Source organism: Crotalus tigris, unplaced genomic scaffold, assembly GCF_016545835.1.
Source record: "Crotalus tigris isolate CLP2741 ecotype Arizona unplaced genomic scaffold, ASM1654583v1 scf7180000024450.1299024, whole genome shotgun sequence".
Lineage (NCBI taxonomy): Eukaryota > Metazoa > Chordata > Lepidosauria > Squamata > Viperidae > Crotalus > Crotalus tigris.
In genome coordinates, this window is record NW_024100619.1 from 1,217,149 (window position 1) to 1,239,331 (window position 22,183).

Below are 22,183 nucleotides of genomic sequence, written 5' to 3' on the forward strand. Positions count from 1 at the left end.
CCACTTTGAACAAAAATGGCCAGGAAAACTACATGGACTTATCAATATAATTGCCAGGATTCAAGAATTAAGAAGTATAAATAAATAAAATAATACAATTTTAATTTAAGCTAAATGTGATGAGAAAAGGATAACCAGGAAAGAAAATGGAGAAAAACTATGACCCAACAGGAAATTTCTTCCAATGGGCTGGCAGCACTATATAAAAGCAAATGTTGTCCCTGCCATGAACTCCCCAAATTGTGGAACAATCAACTGCTTTTCCTGGCATGATTCCAACAACCAGACCCACTTTTGTAGTCAGATGTGATCTTGAGGTTATTAGTCCCAGGCCTGTAGGAATATATCTTTAAATATGGCAAATTCTTATAATGATTTTTAATGAAATACAATGCAACGTTTCATTATTATATATGAAAGTTAGGGAATTCATGTTCCATTCACGAATCCCAAGATTTTGTGTCTGGGTTCCAAAGAAGCTTTCAAAGATTCTGAGAAATTCCATATTAATGATTTGTGAGCAGAAACGGATATACAATTATTAAGAAAAAATAATCAGGTTAAGACGAATCCTAAAGCTTTGTCATGCCAACATAAGCTTCACAAAGCCAGACAACTAGAAGCTAAGGTGGATGCCATAATGAACAGATATGACCCATAATTAGTAACAAAAGGATCCAGATATGGCCCATAATTAGTAACAAAAGGATCAGATGCTTCCACAGGCTGTATTGGACAAACACTACACAAGCTTTCTTGCTGGTTTCAGGCACTCCATCCTCCCTATTTGAATTGGATCTTTTAGATGATCTGAGCCTCAAATAGAAATAAAAGTATGAAAGTACAAAAAGATAAATCATTAGAAGGGAACAACTTATGATATTGCATTGTCTTGATAATTTGGATCTACAATAGATCCAAATATTCATTCAACTATAACAGTAGTGGTGAACCTATGGCACGGATGCCAGAGGTGGCACTCAGAGCCCTCTCTGTGGGCACATGCGCCATTGCCCCAGTCTTAGACCTTCAGCTGGGTTTTATAAAACCTTTTTGCTTTAGGCCTGCACTCCATGTGCAAAAAAAAAAAAAAGGTTCAATTAATCAGTCAATTTCAACTTTTTGTGGGAAAAAAAAGATCTTGCAAAGTTGGAATTGATTGATTGAACTTTTTAGTCCCACCCAGTCTGCCGTTACCACTGCAGCCATGCTCACCCAATGGGCCACTCCCCCAATTGGCCACACCCAGCCAATGGACCACACCCACCTGGCACCCGACGATGCATAAGTGGGTTTTGGGTTGCAGTTTGGGCACTCGGTCTCTAAAAGGTTTGCCATCACTGAACTATAACATTCACTGGAAGTTGTGTAACATGAAAAAAGTAAGTGGTGTACAGAACATATATTTTCTTCGCAAACAATGGCTGCAAGCAAGACTAAGAGAATTGAAATTACAGAGCAGAGGGAATTAGTTCTAGCAAGCTGGACTCATGGTATCTCTCATATTAATAATTAAGAACAGTGTTTAGCATAAAGACATAAAGAATGAGAAAGAAATTAAGATAAAAAATGATTCAATATGGGATTTCCAAGTTTTAAAGTCAATTTTTAAGTCAGTCTAACTGCAAGTTTTTATTATTCAGCAAGTTTTATACTGAACAACCAATGTTGTTTAAGTTTATTACATATACCAGCATTAAACCCTCATGTCTGATTATAACCTACAATTAGGCAAAACTGTGCATAACAAGGCAACATTTTTTGAATCAACATTAAAGCATGCACCCAAATTCCAAGACCCACGATTTCAGTGGGATTGAAACTTGGCAAAGCTGTGCCCACTTCAGTGTTGCTATGATTATCATTTCCAACACTCCCTACCAGCTTCCTACAAGGAAAATCAATGAGGAAGCCAGCAGGATGTGGAAGATGCTCCCACTGTTGTTGTTGGGTTTTTTGCCTACCCTTGGTTATTCTCTTTCTTTGTTTTAGGTAAAGAAATATTCCTGAAACATCGACCCAATGCGTCACAGGTTCCTTAGTAAATTCTAAAGAAGGGGGGGGGGAGAGGCAAAACTGACTTGCCAACAACACAAAGAATAGCAATCAGAAAGGATGGTGACCAGCAAACAATGTTTGATTTTACACTTGCCTCAGTATGGAATCTGCACTGTTAGCAGCAGACTTATGAAGTATGTCACAAGAATACATTCACAGTCACCTACGTGGTTAAATAAGAATTCAAATCTGACTCTTTATACTTCTAATTCAACACTAAATTCATTGATTTAATATTTTCAAGGAGGGGCTGTTTTTAAGCAATATCTTGAAAAGAGTTAGTTAATATGTTTCCATCCAAAACAAACTGTATCAACAAAAAAAAACCATTAAGTAAAATTGGCATAATTTCTGTGTTGATGTTATATGTCTATATGATGTAGTATATATACGTAAGTCATTGAGCTCAAGAAAGAAAATTGGAAGCTAAAAGCAATATTTTATATTCATATAGATTTAAATCCTTTTCTTTCTCTGATAGTTTGTCAGTTCCAAGAGTTTTTGGATTTCAAGATGATTTCAGTGGGACTGTTACAATCATACTGCGAAGCTTTATTAATGTCGTTCTTGGCAAATGTAAAAGGGTTAAGTTCTTGTAAAATATAAATAACTCAAACATGATTTTAACAAAAAGTATTCCAAAATTGAGAAGTGCTAAGAGAAAATGTCGCCCTTAAATTTATCCTAAATTTAATCACCAACTGCTTTTGGAATTTTAATCATGTATACATGAATGGATCTTGAAAGTTAGTATAAAACTTATGCTGTTTTGAAGGAATTAAAGTGTTTCCTGGAGGTTCTAAATAAGTTAATAATGAAGAATTTGAATTTACTAAACATATTTTAAAATATATTTAATAGCTTCTCAGCAAAATTGATCCTTACTGGAGAAAAAAACTGCAGTGGAATTTAATGATTCAATAATAATTTATCTTTTTTGCAGTATATACCTTGGGGATTTTCTAGCTGTGTATACGCATACAAAAGCAATGGAATTAATTTTCTATTTAAATTTCTCAGTATTGAGTAACATATTTCAGTCTGATAGAAACTGAAACATTTATGTTTAAAGATTTCTTCCATATTAAAAAATATTTATTTTCTTACGGCCAATTATATCCTTGCATAACCATTAAACTTCTGTTTTGCAGCATAATTTTTGTACAGACATTTGCCATACTTGCATAAGCAATATTTGAGCCTTAATAATAATGTGCTGTAAATAAAAGTTAAAATATTTCAAAAATTTAAATGACTGATACAAGGGTGCTGAAATGTTATGTACAGGTAATCCTCATTTAGCAAGCACAACTGGGACCTGCAGATTGTTAGGCAAAGTTATCACTAAGTGAAACCACAACTGTCTTTACGATCTTACTTCAGCTTCCCTCAGACAATCAACAAGAGTCCAGGCAACTGACAACAGGAAAGTATATTCTATTCCCGTGGTGGTAAACCTATGGCACGTGTGCCACAAGTGGCACGCAGAGTCCTATCTGTGGGTACATGCGCCATCACCCCAGTCCTAGGCCTTTAGCTGGGTTTTATAAAACCTTTTCACTTTAGGCCTCCGCCGCCATGTGCAAAAAAAAAAAAAGAATCAATCAATCAATTTCAACTTCTCGCAGGGAAAAAAAAGATCTCACAAAGTTGGAATTGATTGATTGAACTTTTTAGTCCCAGCCAGACTGCTGTTACCACCGCAGCCACGCCCACCCAATGGGCCATACCCACCCTGCACCCGACGATACATAAGTGGGTTTTGGGTCTCTAAAAGGTTCGCCATCACTGTTCTATTTTCTTTGTTACTCTTCATTCAGACTCAGGTTTGGAAATGCAACATTCAGTTATTATAGACTTGGGAGGCACAACCAATTTCACAGATGAAATCACTTTTCCATGAAGTTATTAGAGCAATCTATATTATGGAAAGGATTAACAGGAAAGCTTTTTGAACTAGACCTGTTTTGCAATACACTACACCTTTGCAGCTGACAATAAATTAGTATCCAGTATCTTTGCTACTATATGTCTGAGATTATTTATGTGTGGGGTATTGATTGGCTGCAAACCCACAATATATTTGTTTACTGAAGTGATGAATAATTTTTTGTCCAATAGAAGAGAATATATGTAGTGTATTGGTGCTCTCTAAGATTGCTTGTTTGTTTGCAGATATTTCATTACCAAACAAGGTAACACTAATGATCTTGCTCAGGTAATGAAAATGTATGCAAGCAAACAATTAAGCTCAGAGAGCACCAAGAGACTCCACAATTTCTTTCCACCTTTAAGATGTCAACAACACTGTTTGCAAGTTTCCCACTCTTATTCCTCTACAGTCACTGAATTCCCTTCATTCCTGGAAAAATACAAAGTTTTCTGATGGTTTTGAGGAAGAGGAAGAGGAAGAGGAGAAAGCAAGAACTCTGCCTTCTCATTGAGCGTGTAACATCAACTTGAAGCCAGGAATACAGATCCTAGTTAAGAGTCCATACCCTGTATCAGATGATTATCCAAAAAAAGTTTTATTCATCCTTCAAAATCTCTAATATCTATACAGACATTGTACATACCCAACTGTTGCTTACACAATATATTCTTACACAGGTACTTCTCCCTTTCAGGCAAATTATGGTCACTACCCCGCACATCTTGCCCTCCAGAACTCCTCTTTGTGCCTTGGAGTTTCTGCAGGAGAAGCAGGCTGCTCAGCTCCTCTTAAAAAAACAGCTAGATTTGGTAAAGTTTGCATAGAAGTTTGTTGCAGGCACACACAGGAAAAAGCGTGCCAGGTTGCAATAGGAGATTTAGTGTGGCTCTCCATTAAGCTTTTTTCCTGCTCCAAAATTTGGGCTCAAAATTCATTGGTCCCTTCCCAGTTACAATTACCTGCTTCTATGAAGATTCATTTGGTCTTCCACTGGTCACTGCTTGTGCCTGAGGCTCCCTGCTCTCTGAATTCTAAATCTGTTCTTCTTCATTTCTGGAGGATTGGGAAAGTGAATAAGAAGCAGTATCCAGTCTAGGTTCTAAGTGCAGGAGAAGATACTTAGAATATCTGATTCACTGGGAGAGCGCTACCCTGAATGTGCAAAGTCATAGGAAAGCATAACAGATATCCATAACCCATGCCTAGTACACACGTTTCATTTGAAATTCCCTCAAAGTTCCATTACCATGATCTGCCACCATTGTCAATAGATAGTGAATCTCCAGATGAAGACTTGTCATGACAGAGTTTCCAGTTCAGGTTACAATGCAGCAGTCAGGAACAGGGATCTGACTGTGGTAGCAAGACTCAGTTAGTGACCTTGGGAAGCCAGCAAACAAGGTGTGTTGTGTGTGATGGGGATGAGTCTGTAGTTGGTTCTCCTAACACCATGCCAGCATTTTCTTTGCAAAATAGAGCAGAGAGGGAACGTAATGGGGAAAGAAATGTACAGGAGCAGTCAGCCCACAGAAAAGGTGCCCACAACTTTTTATGAAAACATCAATTTAGCCTAATAAGAAGCAAGAGGTGAGGGAGAAACTAAAGATTATCCTGCTTTGGCTCTCTTTGGTGTAAAATAGAAGGAGAGATAAACTCTGTCAGGCTTTCAATATATTCCTATAAGAACAGAATTTTAGTAGTTCTTATGGTGTTCTGTTTCCTTACCTGGTCTATTTCAAAGGGCTGTCAGGTTTAGTATTGAGGATTCAGATGACAAGATTTTTTTTTTGTTCAAGACTATAATAATTCCAGTGCTGTAAACATAATCCCAATGATTTCTGTGCAACTAGTTTCAAATGGCAAAATAAATAAAATTGAGAATTTCACTATTGGCAACTGCTACTGGAACATCTGAAAATGGTAATTCCATCTCTGGACATTAGGGAAGGATGAAGTTAACTTTTGAAACCAGATCAGATATTTCTTCCTGAACTGCATGGAAGAACTGCTGCCTCAAATTTGTGTAGAAGATAGCATACCACATTCACTTGTTTCTCAGATTTTTATGAATCAGTCTTAATGTATTCAGCATTAAACTTGTGTATGGCATTCACAAGTAAATATCTTTATAGCAACTGCAACTATATTATGGGTCTTTGTCTTTTGTACTATGTGTGCAATTGTTCAGGATATTTCAAGAAAATGTAAACTAAAAGTTATTTTAACATTGTGTGAATATCAGATTGATCTGGTGCTGGCAGAGTAAGTATGTTGCTTTAGTATGTTTTACTTCATACATTTGTAACAAAATGTGCATATTTTTATGATTACATTGCTGGGCAGGAAATAAAATCATGAATTCAGCAAACTAGTTTAAAAGTGCACATTATAGTTTCTAATTATTTTTTAAAAAATAACAGAAAGAAGAGACATAGCCATTTAATCTAACTCTAGTTTATTTACCCATGGCTTACTTTAAAAAGTCACACATTAAGTTTAATATACTGAATGCATTAAGTAAAAAGCCATCTAAGTGAAAGGCAAGTTAATCATCCTTTGGTTTATCATGATGTGTGAATCTATCCAATATGTCATCAAAGTCTCTGAAAATATGGCAAGACATAACCTGACAACTTACAAGCGTTTCTTTCAAGCATTGTACAAGCCTCACCTGACTTTTTTTAGACCTTGCACTTCATCTTAGTAACCATTTGAGAGTGGACAAGCTCTCTCAAATGGAAGCCAACATGCCCTCAAATTCCATATGTCCAACTCCCAAAAGATTGAGGTCCATAAATTTAATAATGGGAAAGTCAATGCAAGATGGGTGAAAGAAAATTCTGAGAGTAGTTAGTAAGAACAAGATTACTAAGGCTCTTCAGTAATCTAACTAAGGATCTCCAAATTTTATTGTTTTCAATTTAATCATCCTAATCCACCTATCCATGAGTACTCTAGTATATGCACACACATAGATTCTGCATACAAGAAACAGGTTTTTACTTTTCTGTGTATGGGCAAAGTTCATAATTACAAAGGGATGTGCAAATGCTGAATTTAACTATATTAACTGGAACTTGAAAATCTATCCATTAGTCAGGGACAGGTTGCATCCTCTGACTCCTAAAAATAACATTAAGGCAAGGGGAAACATCAGTGCGGTTGTTCACATCACTAAAGGAAAAACTCAGAACTTTCTTTATCTTTCTTTGATAGATACTCAGCTCCTCTTGGGCCTGAAAAGCTGAAATAAAGCATAGTCTAATCTCATCTTTTGGCCAAGAGACCAAGAGCCTCAACAAGAGAAATTCAATCTGGCTGCAAAACCATATCATGCTAGTTGCTAGTTGATAATTCACTGTTTCACTATTGCTTTCTAAAGCTATCTTTTCTTTGCAGACCTTAGGTTTTTTAGTTACTAAAACTAAGGACCAAGCTACTTTATTTTTAAATGAGAGTCATTTGTAATTATCTAAATGCTGTGATAAAATTACAGCCAATAACTTTAAATAAATTTTTGTATGTCCATTTAATCATAACTATATTCTTGATTTCATTTAGTAAACATAAAACAAGTATATTTTTGTCATATACTTAATATTTATATTGTTAAGAATTTGTACACCATTACATAGCAGTTTTATAGCCTCTGCTGATATATTTCATTAATAAATCTACATAATAATACAACAAACTCAGATTCCAGATTCTTTTCCACTATAATAATTTAGCTTCTGTTGACAACCATTTATAAGATCACTGTATTGTGTTCATTTAGGTCCAAAGCACCTGAAGGCAAGACAAGAAGCAATGGGTGGAAACTAACCAAAGAGAGAAGCAACCTAGAACTAAGGAGAAATTTCCTGACAGTTAGAACTATTAATCAGCGGAACAACCTGCCTCCAGAAGCTGTGAATGCTCCAAACACTGGAAGTTTTTAAGAAAAGACTAGACAGCCATTTATCTGAAATGTTATAGGGCAGGGATGTCAAACTGCCGGTCCACGGGCAGGACGTATCACGTGGAAGCTGTGCCCACCCCATTGTTGGCAATGGCAAAACTGTCCCGATACATTGCGTGACATCATATGACATCGTGAGTTTGACATGTCTGGTATAGGGTTTCCTGCCTGAGCAGGGGGTTGGACTAGATGACCTCCAAGGTCCATTCCAACTTTATTACTACCGGTATTACTATTACTAAATGTTGACCTGAGACCAGGGCCTAACAGTGGTGAAACTTCAAAGTAGGAGAATGAAAATGATGTTTTTCACTCATAATAATTTTCTCATCTTTTCCTCTTTCTTTCCTTTTTTTCTTGTTAGCTATCTAAAGTTGAAAAAAGTTGAAATTTGGAAAAGAAGCTGAATTTTTCAAAAATGAAAACTTTCACTATGAAATATTATGGCAGAAGGAAAACAGTCTTCTTCATCAATTTGATTTTGCCCAATCTTGGAGAATATAAAAGCAATGAAAAATTTACAAATAGATTTCTCTTATCACAATTTATCTTTATTGTGACCCCATGTATTTGAGTATCAGGCATTCTTGACCGCTTATTTGTCACATAATATTAACAATAATGAAAAATATATTATCCTTTTTACATATATTTACCAATGTCATTATTTTGATACTTTACAGTTCTCCATAGAGAAGGGTGCAGGAATAGAGACAACTATATAATATGTCTAAGGCTTAACCTCTACTAAATTAAAAAAATTCCAAGAACAAAGAGAGGGTGCCAAACAAATTAGCTAAATTAGGATCCAATATTATGAAATATTATATTCATTTGACACCACAGATAATTTTCATAACTCTTGATTAATCAGTTCATTTGAAATATTCACTGAAGGATGTTTTAATGAAGTCCTGATTTTAAAATTGTATTATTATTCTGGATATCTGGGAAAACATTCCAAAATTACTGGGAAATCTTTGCAACAAGAGGTTAATTGTGAGTTCCGAAAGAGATAGGGAACACTACTGTAGTTAGCAAAAATCTCAAATTCTAAAAATTAAAATAACAAGAGCACTTAGACTTATATTCCACTCCACAGTGCTTTGCAGCACTCTCTGAACAGTTTACAATGTCAGAATATTGCCCCCAAGAATCTGGGTCCTCATTTTGAAGACTGAATGGAAAGCTGAATCAACCGTGTGTTAACAGGTCAGGATTGAACTCCTGGCAGTGGGCAGAGTTAGCCTGCAATACTGCATAAAAGCTGTAACATTTTTTAAACATGTATCTGATTAAATCACTCAAGAGTGAAAAATCTCACCAATGCTATCTTATTCACACCTACATACATATGAATTGAAATTGAGTAATTGGGATGCTTTTTAAACAAGCCTGCATAAACTTAGGTTAGAGTTAACACAGCAATTATTCAGACAGAAAAGCATCACTTCCTTTTAACAACTGATCTGTCTGCAAGTGGCATGTCATTTCGGTTTATCAAGTATGCAAGCTACATAAATGAATATTAACAATCACTGGTAAGGGAGCAATGTTTTTATCAAGTGAAGATCCACCATGATCTACATTATATTCAAATGTATAAATCAAGTAAAATTTTTGCTGGTATTACTGTGATAAGCTTAGCATTTGGAATAAAGAGCAAAAAGATAACATTTTCTTCCTTCTTCATTCCTAAATAAAGCCCCTGCAAAAAAGACTTAATCTTCCCTTTTTATGAAAACAGCACATTATTTACTAAGCAAACATGCAATGTTTTTCATTTGCTAATGTCATCACATCCATCTTGGTAAGAACATGAAAAATAAATATGAGCCCCTGGTGGTTTTACTGATAAAAATAATTTTAATTTTTAATTATCTTAAGCATAATGGACTGTCCTCATTATCAAATGATATTCAAAACTTACTTTCATGTGTGTGGGCTTAATAGAACTAAATGCTATTCCCCATAGACTGCTTCTCTGGCAAAAAAAACCCCAAGTATACTGAATAGTGTTTTTATTGGTCTCTGGAAAAAAACAATCACTCTTCCTGCCTTCTTGGCATCAACAGCCCCATACCACACTTCAAACAGCATGCTAGGATTCAGCCAGTTTCCCTCATATCCATACATGTGCGTGTTTATCCACATAGTTACTAAGATTATTTCTGAAAATCTACACTTGAAAGCTCACAACTATTTCCTGTATGCTTGAAAACATTTGATCCCAGGGTGCACAGAGATTTGTGCTTACTCTGCAGATTACTTGGAGTGTTATTACTTTCATTAATGAGATGTGCATTGTAACATATCTTTTTTTTTATTAAGGTCCAAAATATGCCAAAGAGAAGATTCATTGGCGAAGTTGAATGACACAAGCAATGGGAACCTAAAATGTTTTCTCTTAAAGTGTGATTCAAAGGCTGGTGGGGGCAGCTGGGTTGTTAAGTTGAGCTTTCGGCATATGCAATGCACAGCAAAGGCCAAATATTTTTCCAGTCTATAGATCTTGAGGGAAAAAATGCCAAATATATTTCATAAGGCAGTTAAGCCTCTACTGGAATCTAATCACTGCCAGATGTCTAGAAGAACATCACGAAATGCTGGCAACCCCCCACTGGTCTCTCCAAAAACTGCAGAGGCAAGTTTTAAGACTTTTTTTTAGATAAGTGGCCAAGAAATATGTGCTACAGAAAGCAGAAATCGTGTGGGTGAACACTCTGCACCCCTGGGCTGAGTTTTTTTTTCTTAATTTAAAAACAAAATCCAAAAAGAAGAGTCTCTAAACAACTTACAAGAACCTGGGCTTTTCCTTAAGAACAAATGGCAGCTTTCATTCTTAATGACTAGCAATCCACTCAATTTCAGTTTCTCTTACACACAAACACGCACAAAACACAAACCCTCTTGCAAAAATAGTTGCTTCCACAATAAGCCCATGATCACTGCTGACAAGCCTCCTGCTCTTTCAGAGCCGCCCAGCTCTTTCCAAAACCTACTTTCTGAAATAGCCACCCACTCAAGGGTTTACCTTTCATGTTGGCACACAAGGGGTCACATAGAAAACGCAGATGCTGGAGGAATTTGCTGCTGTTAACACAAAACTCCTTATTGGATTTCCATGCCGGGTGTCCGGGATCTTCTGATCAGTAATAAGGATGGATGGATTGAAGAATGGATAGATGGAACTCCAGACCTCTTGCTCAGCCGTCTGAAGGAGTCCGAAGTTTACACTCTCGTGACCGATGTAAGCTCAGGCGACCAGCCTCTGCTGCCCCTCCTCTCTGCTCAGTTTTGGAAAGGCGAGAAAGCTTTTGGCTCCACAGTTCTCTCCCCCACCCCCCGCAGCTCCCCTTTCCCCCCGCCTCTTTCACGAGCTGGACTGTAAAGTGAGGCAAGGAAGAGACTGTAATAATAAACCTCCAGCGAACTTTGAATGAGGAGTAGAAACTTCTTCCTTCTTCTCTCTCCTAAATCAGCCTCCCAAAAGCTCCAGACTGTCCTGAAAAATTCGTTCACAACCAGCTGCCTTCCGTTCCCCCCTTTCCTTTCCCTTCACTTCCCTGTGAGGTTGACTCTTCTCGGACAGAGAGCTCTTAAATGAGAGGCCAGAATATTTTGGCAGAGACTTAGGAGTGTAGGCTCAAAGTCCGGTCCCCTTCCCAAGATGTAGAAGCCTCTGTTTAAGAGGACTGTTTGTTCCAAAAGAAGATAAATTATCACCAATAATACATGCAGTTTTATTCTGGTTAAACCAATAGTCGTGTTTTCCTAATTGTGTGAATCAGAGTAGGGTTCGACTTTAGAATATTCCAGTTTCTTTCAGAACATTCCATTTTTCTCCTGGAAAAGGCCCACCGAGATTCCAAGTGTGGCTTGTGAGTTTCCAGACCTTTATCATTAGGAACAGAAAGGAGTCTACAGAACTTCCTGTTCCAGACACGTGAGCCATTCTCACAAAACTTGGTTTGCCTGCACCATTATGCATATCCCTAATGACCACACTCTCCTTGCAAGAAAACATGGTTGGCTGGTGTGTGGTTTGCTGTGTTTTGAAATTGGGATAGACTTGTACAGTTTTATGTCCATTCTGCACTGTACCATAACAATTTGACTACTGTAAACTTGAAATACTGAACTCTAGAGCAAATAACAAATAATAACTGCCCACAATTGCCACAGAATAAGGAATAAGGAAAGACTCTTCCACCAAAGTATGAGATAAAATAATTAACAGGCACCTTCTTTCCCACATCTGACTCATATCCTTTGTTTATGCTGGGTAAAGTATATTTCTCTGGATGCGTGAAAAAATAAACCAAAACTAAAATACTAATTTCATCATGATTTCAGCTACACATAGCTTGTGTTTAGCAACCATAACTGAAACCTGCAACTTGGTTGTTAAGCAAAATGGTCACTAAATGAAACCTATGCTTGTGTTCTTATTTCAGCTTTCCTTTGCTTTACAGACCTTTCAAAGGCCATAAATGAAAAGATTGGTCACAAAGTTACTTTTCTATAACAGTCATTTAATAAGGATACAGTCATAACTATGAACAGTCCCTATGTAAGGCAGTTGCTAAATATAAATTAGCCATACACCATTGCTGACCGAAAAATACTTCTGCTTAACTCTGTCCTGTTGTTAATATCATCTATACCAAGGGGGGTGTCAAACTGCCGGCTCATGGGCCGGTTTCATCCTACCGAAGCCGCACCCACCCCATTGCCGGCAATGCAAAAAGAGTTGCGATATGTCACAATACATCACGTGATGTGGCGAGTTTGACACCCGTGATCTATACAGTCTGAGACATCATAAACTGATCTCACACAGAAACAGACTTTCCCTGTGGAACTGTCCTGAAAGGCATTAAAAAAAGTCAAGATGGTGGCCATGACCATGAAATTAAAGCCCTTTTTATATACAGACGCTACACCTGAAATGAGAGACAAAATACATGTTGTATTGGATCCAAATATGTGAGCCTTAGAGTTCTGCTCAGAGCAGGACAAAGCTGTTCCGTTTTTCTATGTGTCTCTTGAGAGTCTCTTCTGAAGGATCAGGAAATACTCTGGTACAGTCTTCTTCAATCTTTTGCCTTCCAAACAATCCCCCCCAACTCTTAGTTCCCATAACTCATTGTCTGGTTATGCTGACTGGAATTAAGAAGTCTGTAATCAAACATTTCTGGAGGGCATTAGATTGAAGAAAATGGTGACAATAAGTTAAATGAATACATGTGCAGACAGACAGACAGACAGACAGACTAACGAACAGTTTAGTCAACTCTTTTCTTTAATTGGTAGACTGTATTGGAGCTCCCTGTCCCCCAAAACACCATGATTAAATCCAGAATTTTGTTTTAATTTTTACTTTTTTAGGTACCCCAAGGATGTCACATAGAATTAATAAACACTTGTGGGTATGCTTTTGTTTAATAAGCATACAGTATTTTAGGAGCTTTAAACCCTTAATACTTCACTGATGTGCCCTTTATACCCTTCTCCACCCCCCAAAAAATGTCAATAAAATACCATGTTCTACAGGAAACCTAAAAGAAACAAGTAAATGCTCTCTAGAACTTAAGAATCCAGTTCCCACAGCCCATAAATGTTTGCTGAAACTGATGGGAATTGAATCCAAAATATCTGTAGAATCTCCAGTTGTGTATCCCTGATGTTCCGCAGAAAAGGTTCTGCAGTTTCACTGCGGTCTCTAACGTATTCACATGCTATATGGGTCTTTCAATTTCAGCTGTCCTTTTCTGGAGTTTGGGGGCCACCCTAAGGTATAATATCAACATTTTATATGATATATGCATTTAAATTCCAAATTCCTTAATTCTCATATCGAAACTTTTGTGCAATTTATTTTAAGACCTGCCATAGTGTCAGGCTATACATGGCTTATAAACTTGGTTCACTCTGATTGTAAATTTAGTTGTTGTTTTTTTAAAGTCTAGCATCCATTCTGTTGATAAAACATGTGCTTTAATGAAGTTTTATTATGGTTGCATGTCCAATAGTGTGATGATTTACATATTCCTTTATCTGGAATATTTAAAACCTTGGGCATCTCCACATTTATACAATACTGCACAGTTGAAATAGTTCATCTTTGTCTCTTCTGCTGACCTCAAAATGCAGAAAACACAAAAAAAAGGCTCTAAGAATCAATGTGATAAGCTTCTAGCCTAAAAGATCATAGTCTAATTATCTGATATCCTGAGGTTTCCCGGCAAACTGTGATCCTGGAGCTGCTGAGCAAGTTGTAAAAGCCAATCTGTTGGCTATTTGGTATTCCCGTACCAGACTCATAACAATTCTTGTTTGGCCTTCTCATTTTTGAATGATGTTATTTCTAAAGTCATTTGCCAGGGGAAATCAAAGAACTACTGTAGCTTCTCTAGTGTCGTGGAAAAACCCAATGAAAAAAACAAGAGACAGCAACACAAAGCAATACTTCTTACTTTAAGATTCCGAGGTTTCTTTTGCTAATAATCTGGAACATAGCAAACATAATACACAACATCACTTACATTAGTAACTCATTGCAATGAGGTCCAGTACATAGAGTTCCAATAAGGACAGCTATAAGCCAATGGCAAATCAGTCAGGTCCAGTCTCAACTCTTTATACCCTTTCCTTTCCTAAGACTGTAAACAGATGGTCAGCAAACATTTTCTGCTGACTTCCTGCTGACCCTCGGCTGAACATAACTTTCTACATACTCATGTACTTTGGAACCCGCATCTATCAGCTACTTACAGTTCCCTATTTCTTACTCTTCCAGTTCTTGTGTTCTAAATATATTTGAAACAAGCAAGCTTAGCAAAATCATATTAAGTCAAGTACAATTGCAAACTGCAAAATTAAGCATAGCACAGACTTTGGCTCAATACTTCTGAATGGGCCTAAACCTTGCATAGAAGAACAATAGCCAATATTTTCGTTTTCCACACTAGAGAAAAAAATTAAACAGAGTTTCAAATAAACATCCTATAGAATTGTTGCTATAAAATTTTGCAAGAAATCACAAGGAATTGTGTTACAAAATGTATAGAACTTATCGCACATTAAATATGGCACAGAAATACTTCTTTCATGTTAAATACTCAGGGGACTGGGAGGAACAGAAATAATAAATTAAAATTTTTTAGAGCACTGGTGATTATGCAAACTAACGATGATGAACTCATTTTCTCATAAACTGCCAGAACTGGAGTATTATAAGTAATATTGCTAACGAATAATTATGTTATTAAGGATCACCAAAAACAGAGATTTGCCAATGATTTCAAATAGCCTTGGATGAAGTATTTGTTCATAATATTTACAGCTGACTGCTGGCAAACTGAATGATAATATAACCCAGAGCTTATGAGTTATGCACTGAAAATAAAAGCTTAAAAAGAGAGGCATTTTTACAATTAAAACTTTAAAACATATTTTAATATATTGTTTTATTCATGACATCATAAGTGTAACAAGATAAATTATCAGCACAAATAGGTTAACTTGTATTAATTGAACTATCTGCCATGCACATAAGTCATAATTATTATATACTATATGATCTATTATCTGCTATAAAATACACAAAACTGGATTGCTGTCTGATTGTGTGAAGTTTTATTTAGAATAAGTTCCAAAGACTTGGTGGAACATCATTTTCAGTTATAACTATGGTTGGGACCTTATTACAAAGTCCTAGGCAGATTACTCATAGTAAAGTCTTCCTAAATTCTGCACTATTTGGAGCTCTGCTAGATGGGATACAGTTTCATCAGGATTCTTCCCATCCTCTTATTTCTAATTTTATGCTACTGTACAGGTAGTTCTCACTTACAACAGTTCATTTAGTGACCATTCAAGATTACAATGGCACTGGATAAAGTGACTAATGACCATTTTTCACAATTACAACCTTTTGCAGCATCTCTATGGTCATGTGATTAAAATTCAGATGCAGGGCATCTGATTCATATTTATGACAGTCCCAGGTCATGTGTCTCTGGTCATGTGATCACCTTTTGCAAACTTCTGACAAGCAAAGTCAATGGGGAAGCCAGATTCGTTTAACAACCAGGTTACTAACTGAACAACTTCAGTGATTCACTTAAAAACTATGATAGGAAAGGTTGTAAAATGAGGCAAAACTGACTTAACAAATGCCTCATTTAACAACATAAATTTTGGGCTCACTTGTGGTCGTAGGTTGAGGACTATATGTACTGTACTGGTTTTGTGTGATCATATCATATTTTTCCTACCATATAATTGAAGCAAGAAGAAATGGGGCATGACACACCTAGTAATGGCACAGTGAAAGGTATGTGTGTATGCGTGTTCATGCAAATGTGTGTGCATGTGCTTCTCTTCATCATTGCTGAATCTATATGTCCAACCAAAACATGCTTTATGATGGTGGTATCAATAACAAGTCAGAGCGACATCAAAATGACAATAAGTGCATTATGTTGTTAAGCAACATTCTTGCATAACAATGGGTGATACAAGAATGTTGTATCATGCACGTGTTGTACAAAAATAACAGAATAGATGCTATGTATATTTGTAAAAAGATACCCTGAGAATTATATAATATAGAAACTTGGTAGATATTTAGAGGAAGCTGCTGAAATAAACAGTATATAAAATCACACAGAATAAAGTTACAGTCTACTTATTGATGTTTGGAGATTCTTTGTAGCAGCTCTGTTTTCAGACTTGCTTCCGAAGGATGGAATAGCTTCTTCCAGCCTTTGAAATATTTTCTCTTCTGCTGTTTCTTACTGAAAGACAAACATGTTTTTTTTTTAAAAAAAAAAAAACATTGGTCAGGCAGACTTTTGTCTTTAGCTCCAATTTCAGTGGGCAAGCAGAACTCTACAAGAAACAATAATAAATAAGTTTTGAAACTGATTATCATTCTTTTCATCTGTCACAAAGATGTTCTGCATCAATCTGAATTTAATATTGGGGACTATGAGATAGGAAAGATGATATATAATGACAATGCTCCAGGAAGAGTAAAATTCTAATCTGTTTGAATTGTTCTTTGATTTCGTTTTACTAAAACTCACAATTCATTGAGTAGATGTGATTTCGTGGTCAGGTTTACCACTTTCTTATAATGAGAAGACAGAAAGCATTCAAGCATTTTGCAAACTGTTTAAAAAGAGAACCATCACATGATGTTTCTGTCAATATCTCTGTAATTTATGTAAATTACTGTTTTCCAAAATTCTGAGGCTTTGATGTTTGGTTTTCCTGGCAATGATAACTGCTTTAATAAGTATTTCTTATTCTCTTCTTTGACCATCATTATTTTGGAGAGGCTTCAAAAAGACCTGACACTTAAAAAGTAAAATAAGTTGGGAAATGGCTCATACTAGATCTAACCGGACTGGAGTGGTGAACAATTATTTATTATTAAACTCAAAGGGGAGTTCTACTTTAGACACTTGCAATATTTTTTTTGTTTAACTTAACTCTTTGAAATATATAGATCTTTCTTTTTGGCCTCTTCACTCTTTTGCTATTGTATTTATGAGCTATGACAGTTTGTATTTGCATGTGCTGATCTAATGAAGTCTTACTACTTACTGCTTCCATTTTGGGGGGCTTCTCTGCAGAGATAATTTTTCCATATTGAGACCTGAGGGTTATTTTAAGGTATTTTTTTTCTTCATAGTGTAATGTTCAAATATGGTGAGTATTTGGTCAGATTGACTGCATATGGATATATCTAGGCAAGGCATGTCAAATCTGCAGCCCATGGACCACATGAAGCCCTGGATAGTTAATATTGCAGCCTCACAAATTCATAGTAAAAATATTTTAAAAACGTAGGAAATTTGTTATTTAACTATAATATATATATTATATGCGCCCCAAGACAATTTGTCTTCAGTGCAGCTCAGGGAAGTCAAATGGTTGGACACCACTTGGTCTAGACAGCTTTGTGAGCTAAAAGGGATGGTTTTTCCAGGTTGTCTTTAAGATGCAACAAGATAGTAGAAAGGCAGTGATTTTTGAATTGTAGAAACTTTTTCATTCAGTCACCTATATGAGAAATCAATGAGAACTAGAGGGAATCCTGTTGCTTACTCTTTTTGTGCATGGGCAACTTTAAGGTTTTGCGTGTAAGAGACTTTGAGTCCAGCAATTACCTGGACTTCTCCTTAGTGTTTTCAAATCAAGTTGCTTATTTTGGCAATAGCTCTTGGCAATCTCCATATAGGCTACAAGTTTGCCTCTATATTTTGTGGGTTTTCATTTCAGTACCTGTGTTATAAATACCAATGTAGTCTTAAACAAAATCTCATATCTCATCTACAGTATAGTGCAACTCTTATACCAGTATTGTACTGAAGTGAAAAGAAAACCAACTCTTGAAGATATTTTATAATACTGTATTTTTAATTTTACAACAGATGAAGTTTAAATATAGCATGATTTTGAAATCATTTTTATCTGAAAAGCAATGCAATGTGTTTTATTTTTGTGTTATGATGTTGATTTATATTTTTATTTATTTGTTGGCAAAGAGGATCAAGAGTTAAGAAAATTGATTAAATTCTGTGACCAGAAACTTCACTGTAAATTTTGGCTAAATGGATCAAATGGATCAAATTCTTTTGCATTTTCAATCTGTATAACTTGTTTTTGACTTAACTTTTTATTTACTCTGGCTTTGTTATGTATGACCTAATGGAAGATACAGGGAGTAAGACTATTCTAACAGTCTGACCTTCAGATTATACTGGATGAATGAAGATTGGATGATTCTTAAACACTCTTGTGACACCATTACTAGTTGCACGATTTAGGTAGGCAAAGTGATAGTCTTCTGTCACGTTGGATTATGCATGAATGAAATTGCCCATGGTAAAAATGTAGAATACCTGAGTAATAATAAAATATAGTTAGAATCCTGTCATTGATTGGTCCCTGTATCACTGGCTATAATATCATGACATTCTTGTGAAAAGGTTAAAACATTTCCCTAAATAATATTTCAACAAAATGCAATCAGTTCATAGGAGCATATGAAATACTGAAGCACAGAATTTATATTTTCAGATGGATGCCCTAGATCAGTGGTTCTCAACCTTTTTAATTCCGCGACCCCTAACCGGTCGTAAGTCAAGGACTACTCAATCGGTCGTAAGTCGAGGACTACTCAACTGGTGCAGCACTGTTTGCAGAATGGGACTTTTGGCAGGCTCAGCAGGGCAGAGATAGCCTGGACAATTCCTATTGACTTTTGAAAGCCAATAGAATTAGACTCTATTCAAGAAAGTCTATTCTATTGGCTTTCAAAAGCCAATAGAATAAAAGGGAGTAGCACAGCTAAGGAAAAGGGGGAAAAAATGGCGGACTGCGTTGTTTGGCAACCCCCGTGAAATGGTCGTTCGACCCCAAATGGGGTCCCGACCCACAGGTTGAGAACCATTGCCCTAGATTAACATCACTCACCCATCAAATGTCTTTAAAAAAGAAACTCTACACAACAGGAGTGCAGACATCCTATACAAACCATAGTGATATCATGTGGACCATGCCATCATTGCACAAATAATGAGAATTATGTGACCAATGCAAATTGCATCATTTGTATAATAATATCATCATGAACAGAAAGTCACTTGCTCCCATTAGTCTCTGGACCCCAGATATGTCCAAAACTTCCTTCTCCATTGTTCCTCAAGAAAAGAGTTAAGCTTTGGATATGTTTTTTATCTATTCATGTTATGGAAAAGTAATGTCAATTACAATATTTTGAAACAAACAAACAAATCTATATATAGTACACTAGGGGTGTCAAACTTGCAGCCAACGGGCCGGATATATCATGCACAGGCCACGCCCACCCTAGCTCTGCAAAGGCAAAAACCGTCATGATACATCATGATATTCATTTGACATGATCGAGTTTGACACCTGTGAAGTACACTGATTGCATAGTTTATAAAAATCAATCAATATTACTTAAAAAAACTATATTGATAACATACAATGGTCTGAGTGGGACATAGCAATGGAATTTAAAAGCTGGGTTCTAGCCAAACATCAGAAAGACTCCATTTAGCACCTTCTTTCCACCAAGGATTCCAAAGCGAATGATAGAAGCTATTACTGAAATATCTCTCCTTGACAGTTTCCCACTGTATTTCAGATGGCAGACAAACCTGGAGAAGAATCTCTCATGAAGATCTTAAAACATGGGCAGACTCATAAGAGGAAAGCTACAATATTGAAGGTACAACATATCTCATCTGCATTTGATTTAACAGCATATGCTTTCTCTTGATGCTCCTTCAGACATAATGTGTGTGGTGAATTATAGAAATTTTTCCAATTAGAAATTTAAATTGTGAAGTTTTCCCTTGAAGAAACAAATGTGTATTTTACTATCTGATGCTTAAACAGAAAACTAAAAACAAGACTTGTGTATTTGATTTGCAAATATATTTTTATTATCAATATTTGCAAGCTTTCTAGCATAATCCACAGTTTTGCTTATTATTATTCATATTATGTTAGTACCCCAGGGTGAGCATTAACTAAAATCCTTCCACAAGTACAACTGAAGTACAGAAAATCCCAGGATATCAGTATCAAGGAATTAATAAAATAAATTAATATTATAAAGCTCATTAAAAATGTAACTCTCATTACTTTACTTAAGTTTTTTGAATTCTTGTAAACAATATGTTTACAAGAACCTTTCGTGGTAATGTTCAACAAAACAAAAATGCAACTGTTTTTTTTTAACATTTGGGTGGATATGATTAATTTGTCAATTTCTCAAATACCTATTTCAATGTTTTGAGATTATAAAAAGTTGCTACCTGTCTCATTCTTATTTTTTAAAAAAAGTGATTTAAAGACAGCTGTTCTTAGTTGAAACTCTCAGCAAGACTGCTGTTCTCAGAAATACTAGCCAGAATGGCCCTTAGCTGGCAATATTGGAAATCATGGTTCTGGATTATACAAGGTTGGAGAAACCTATTTTAAGTAACTGTAACTTAATCAAATATTATGGTTTATCACTACTAGAGTCCTTTTGATTACCTTAGAGTCTGACTAAATTTTGAATGTCTAAATACAGTATATGGTGGTCTTGCTTCTAGTTTTCTAGACAGAGAAACTAGTCTACAATTTGCCTACCGTGCAAAGTTTGTTTACATTGCCTTACATATGATTATTTAACCCACCTTAAAGCAGAAGCTTGCACTCTGTGTTTGTGCTTGGTATGCATATTTCTTTTTCAAGTAATGAAGGCCAGCATAAATGTAAAATAGTGAATGACATCCTAGTGTTACCTTCAAAGGCAAAAATATAATAATGAATAGGTATGTGAAGTGCCTTTTGATCATTTGCTTCTAATTGAGGGTTCATTGTATGTCAGACATAGCGTAATCGTGAAATGAAAACCCATGCAGAATTTGAGGTGGGATAGGGAAGACTTAGCATTTCACTTGGTAAGCATACATAGATATAGCATATCATGCAATTGTTTAGCTGAGTGAGAAGAATTACTTCTGTCAGCAAAAGTGGCAAAACAACTCTTACCATATATTGAACAGGCATACAAAATCTTTGTAAGTCTTCTTTGGATGATCTGCCAACATCTCAAGACAGAAGCAGGAAGCTGAAAATTGAGGGGCAATAACTCAGATGCAATTGTAAAAGCAATTCCATTACTGGAAAATGGGAGATCCCATTAAGACGTTAGGGGAAAAGAATAAAATGGGGGAACATATACTTTATGAGCCGTGGTGGCACAGTGGTTAGAATGCAGTACTATAGGCCAGGGCTTTTCAACCTTTTCACCCATTGTACCACTTTTAGGATATGGCAATATCCGAGTACCACCAGTCGCCTAGCAAGGTGTCAAAAACTTGATGACCAAAAAAAAAAAAAAGGAAAAAAGTGATAAAATACAGGTAGTCCTCGACTTACAACAGTCTGCTTAGTGACTGTTCAAAGTTACAATGGCACTGAAAAAAGTGTCCCCAAGCCACAGCCGAGCAAGACACCTGCCTGCCCACCCAACGGCGCTCTTCCTCCTATCTGAGGTTTTCATTGTTGTGAGCATTTCTGTTGAGGATTGGCAGCGGGGGTGGGGTGGGGGGGTGTTTGGTTTTTATTCCCCCGGTCTGCTGGGTGATTGCAGCAGGTTTGGTCACTTCACATGACCCTGGGACACT

At 36.2% G+C, this 22,183-nt stretch overlaps 1 protein-coding gene and 1 long non-coding RNA gene across 2 annotated transcripts in view; both read right to left on the reverse strand.

Annotated features, from left to right (window-relative positions):
* The window catches only part of COLEC12 (collectin subfamily member 12), a 93,864-nt gene extending 82,596 nt beyond the window's left edge, over positions 1-11,268 (reverse strand). The window contains exon 1 of the mRNA XM_039332161.1: positions 10,987-11,268. Coding sequence (XP_039188095.1) covers positions 10,987-10,993 — 7 coding nt within the window. The 5' untranslated portion in view covers positions 10,994-11,268. The remainder of the gene's footprint in view (positions 1-10,986) is intronic.
* Positions 11,269-16,080: 4,812 nt separating this feature from the next.
* LOC120303042 lies at positions 16,081-21,840 on the reverse strand. The gene is made up of 3 exons (XR_005555319.1): positions 21,546-21,840; positions 18,718-18,871; positions 16,081-16,756 (listed from the first exon to the last, which is right to left on the reverse strand). It is a non-coding gene; the product is annotated as an uncharacterized LOC120303042 (long non-coding RNA).
* Positions 21,841-22,183: the final 343 nt, after the last annotated feature.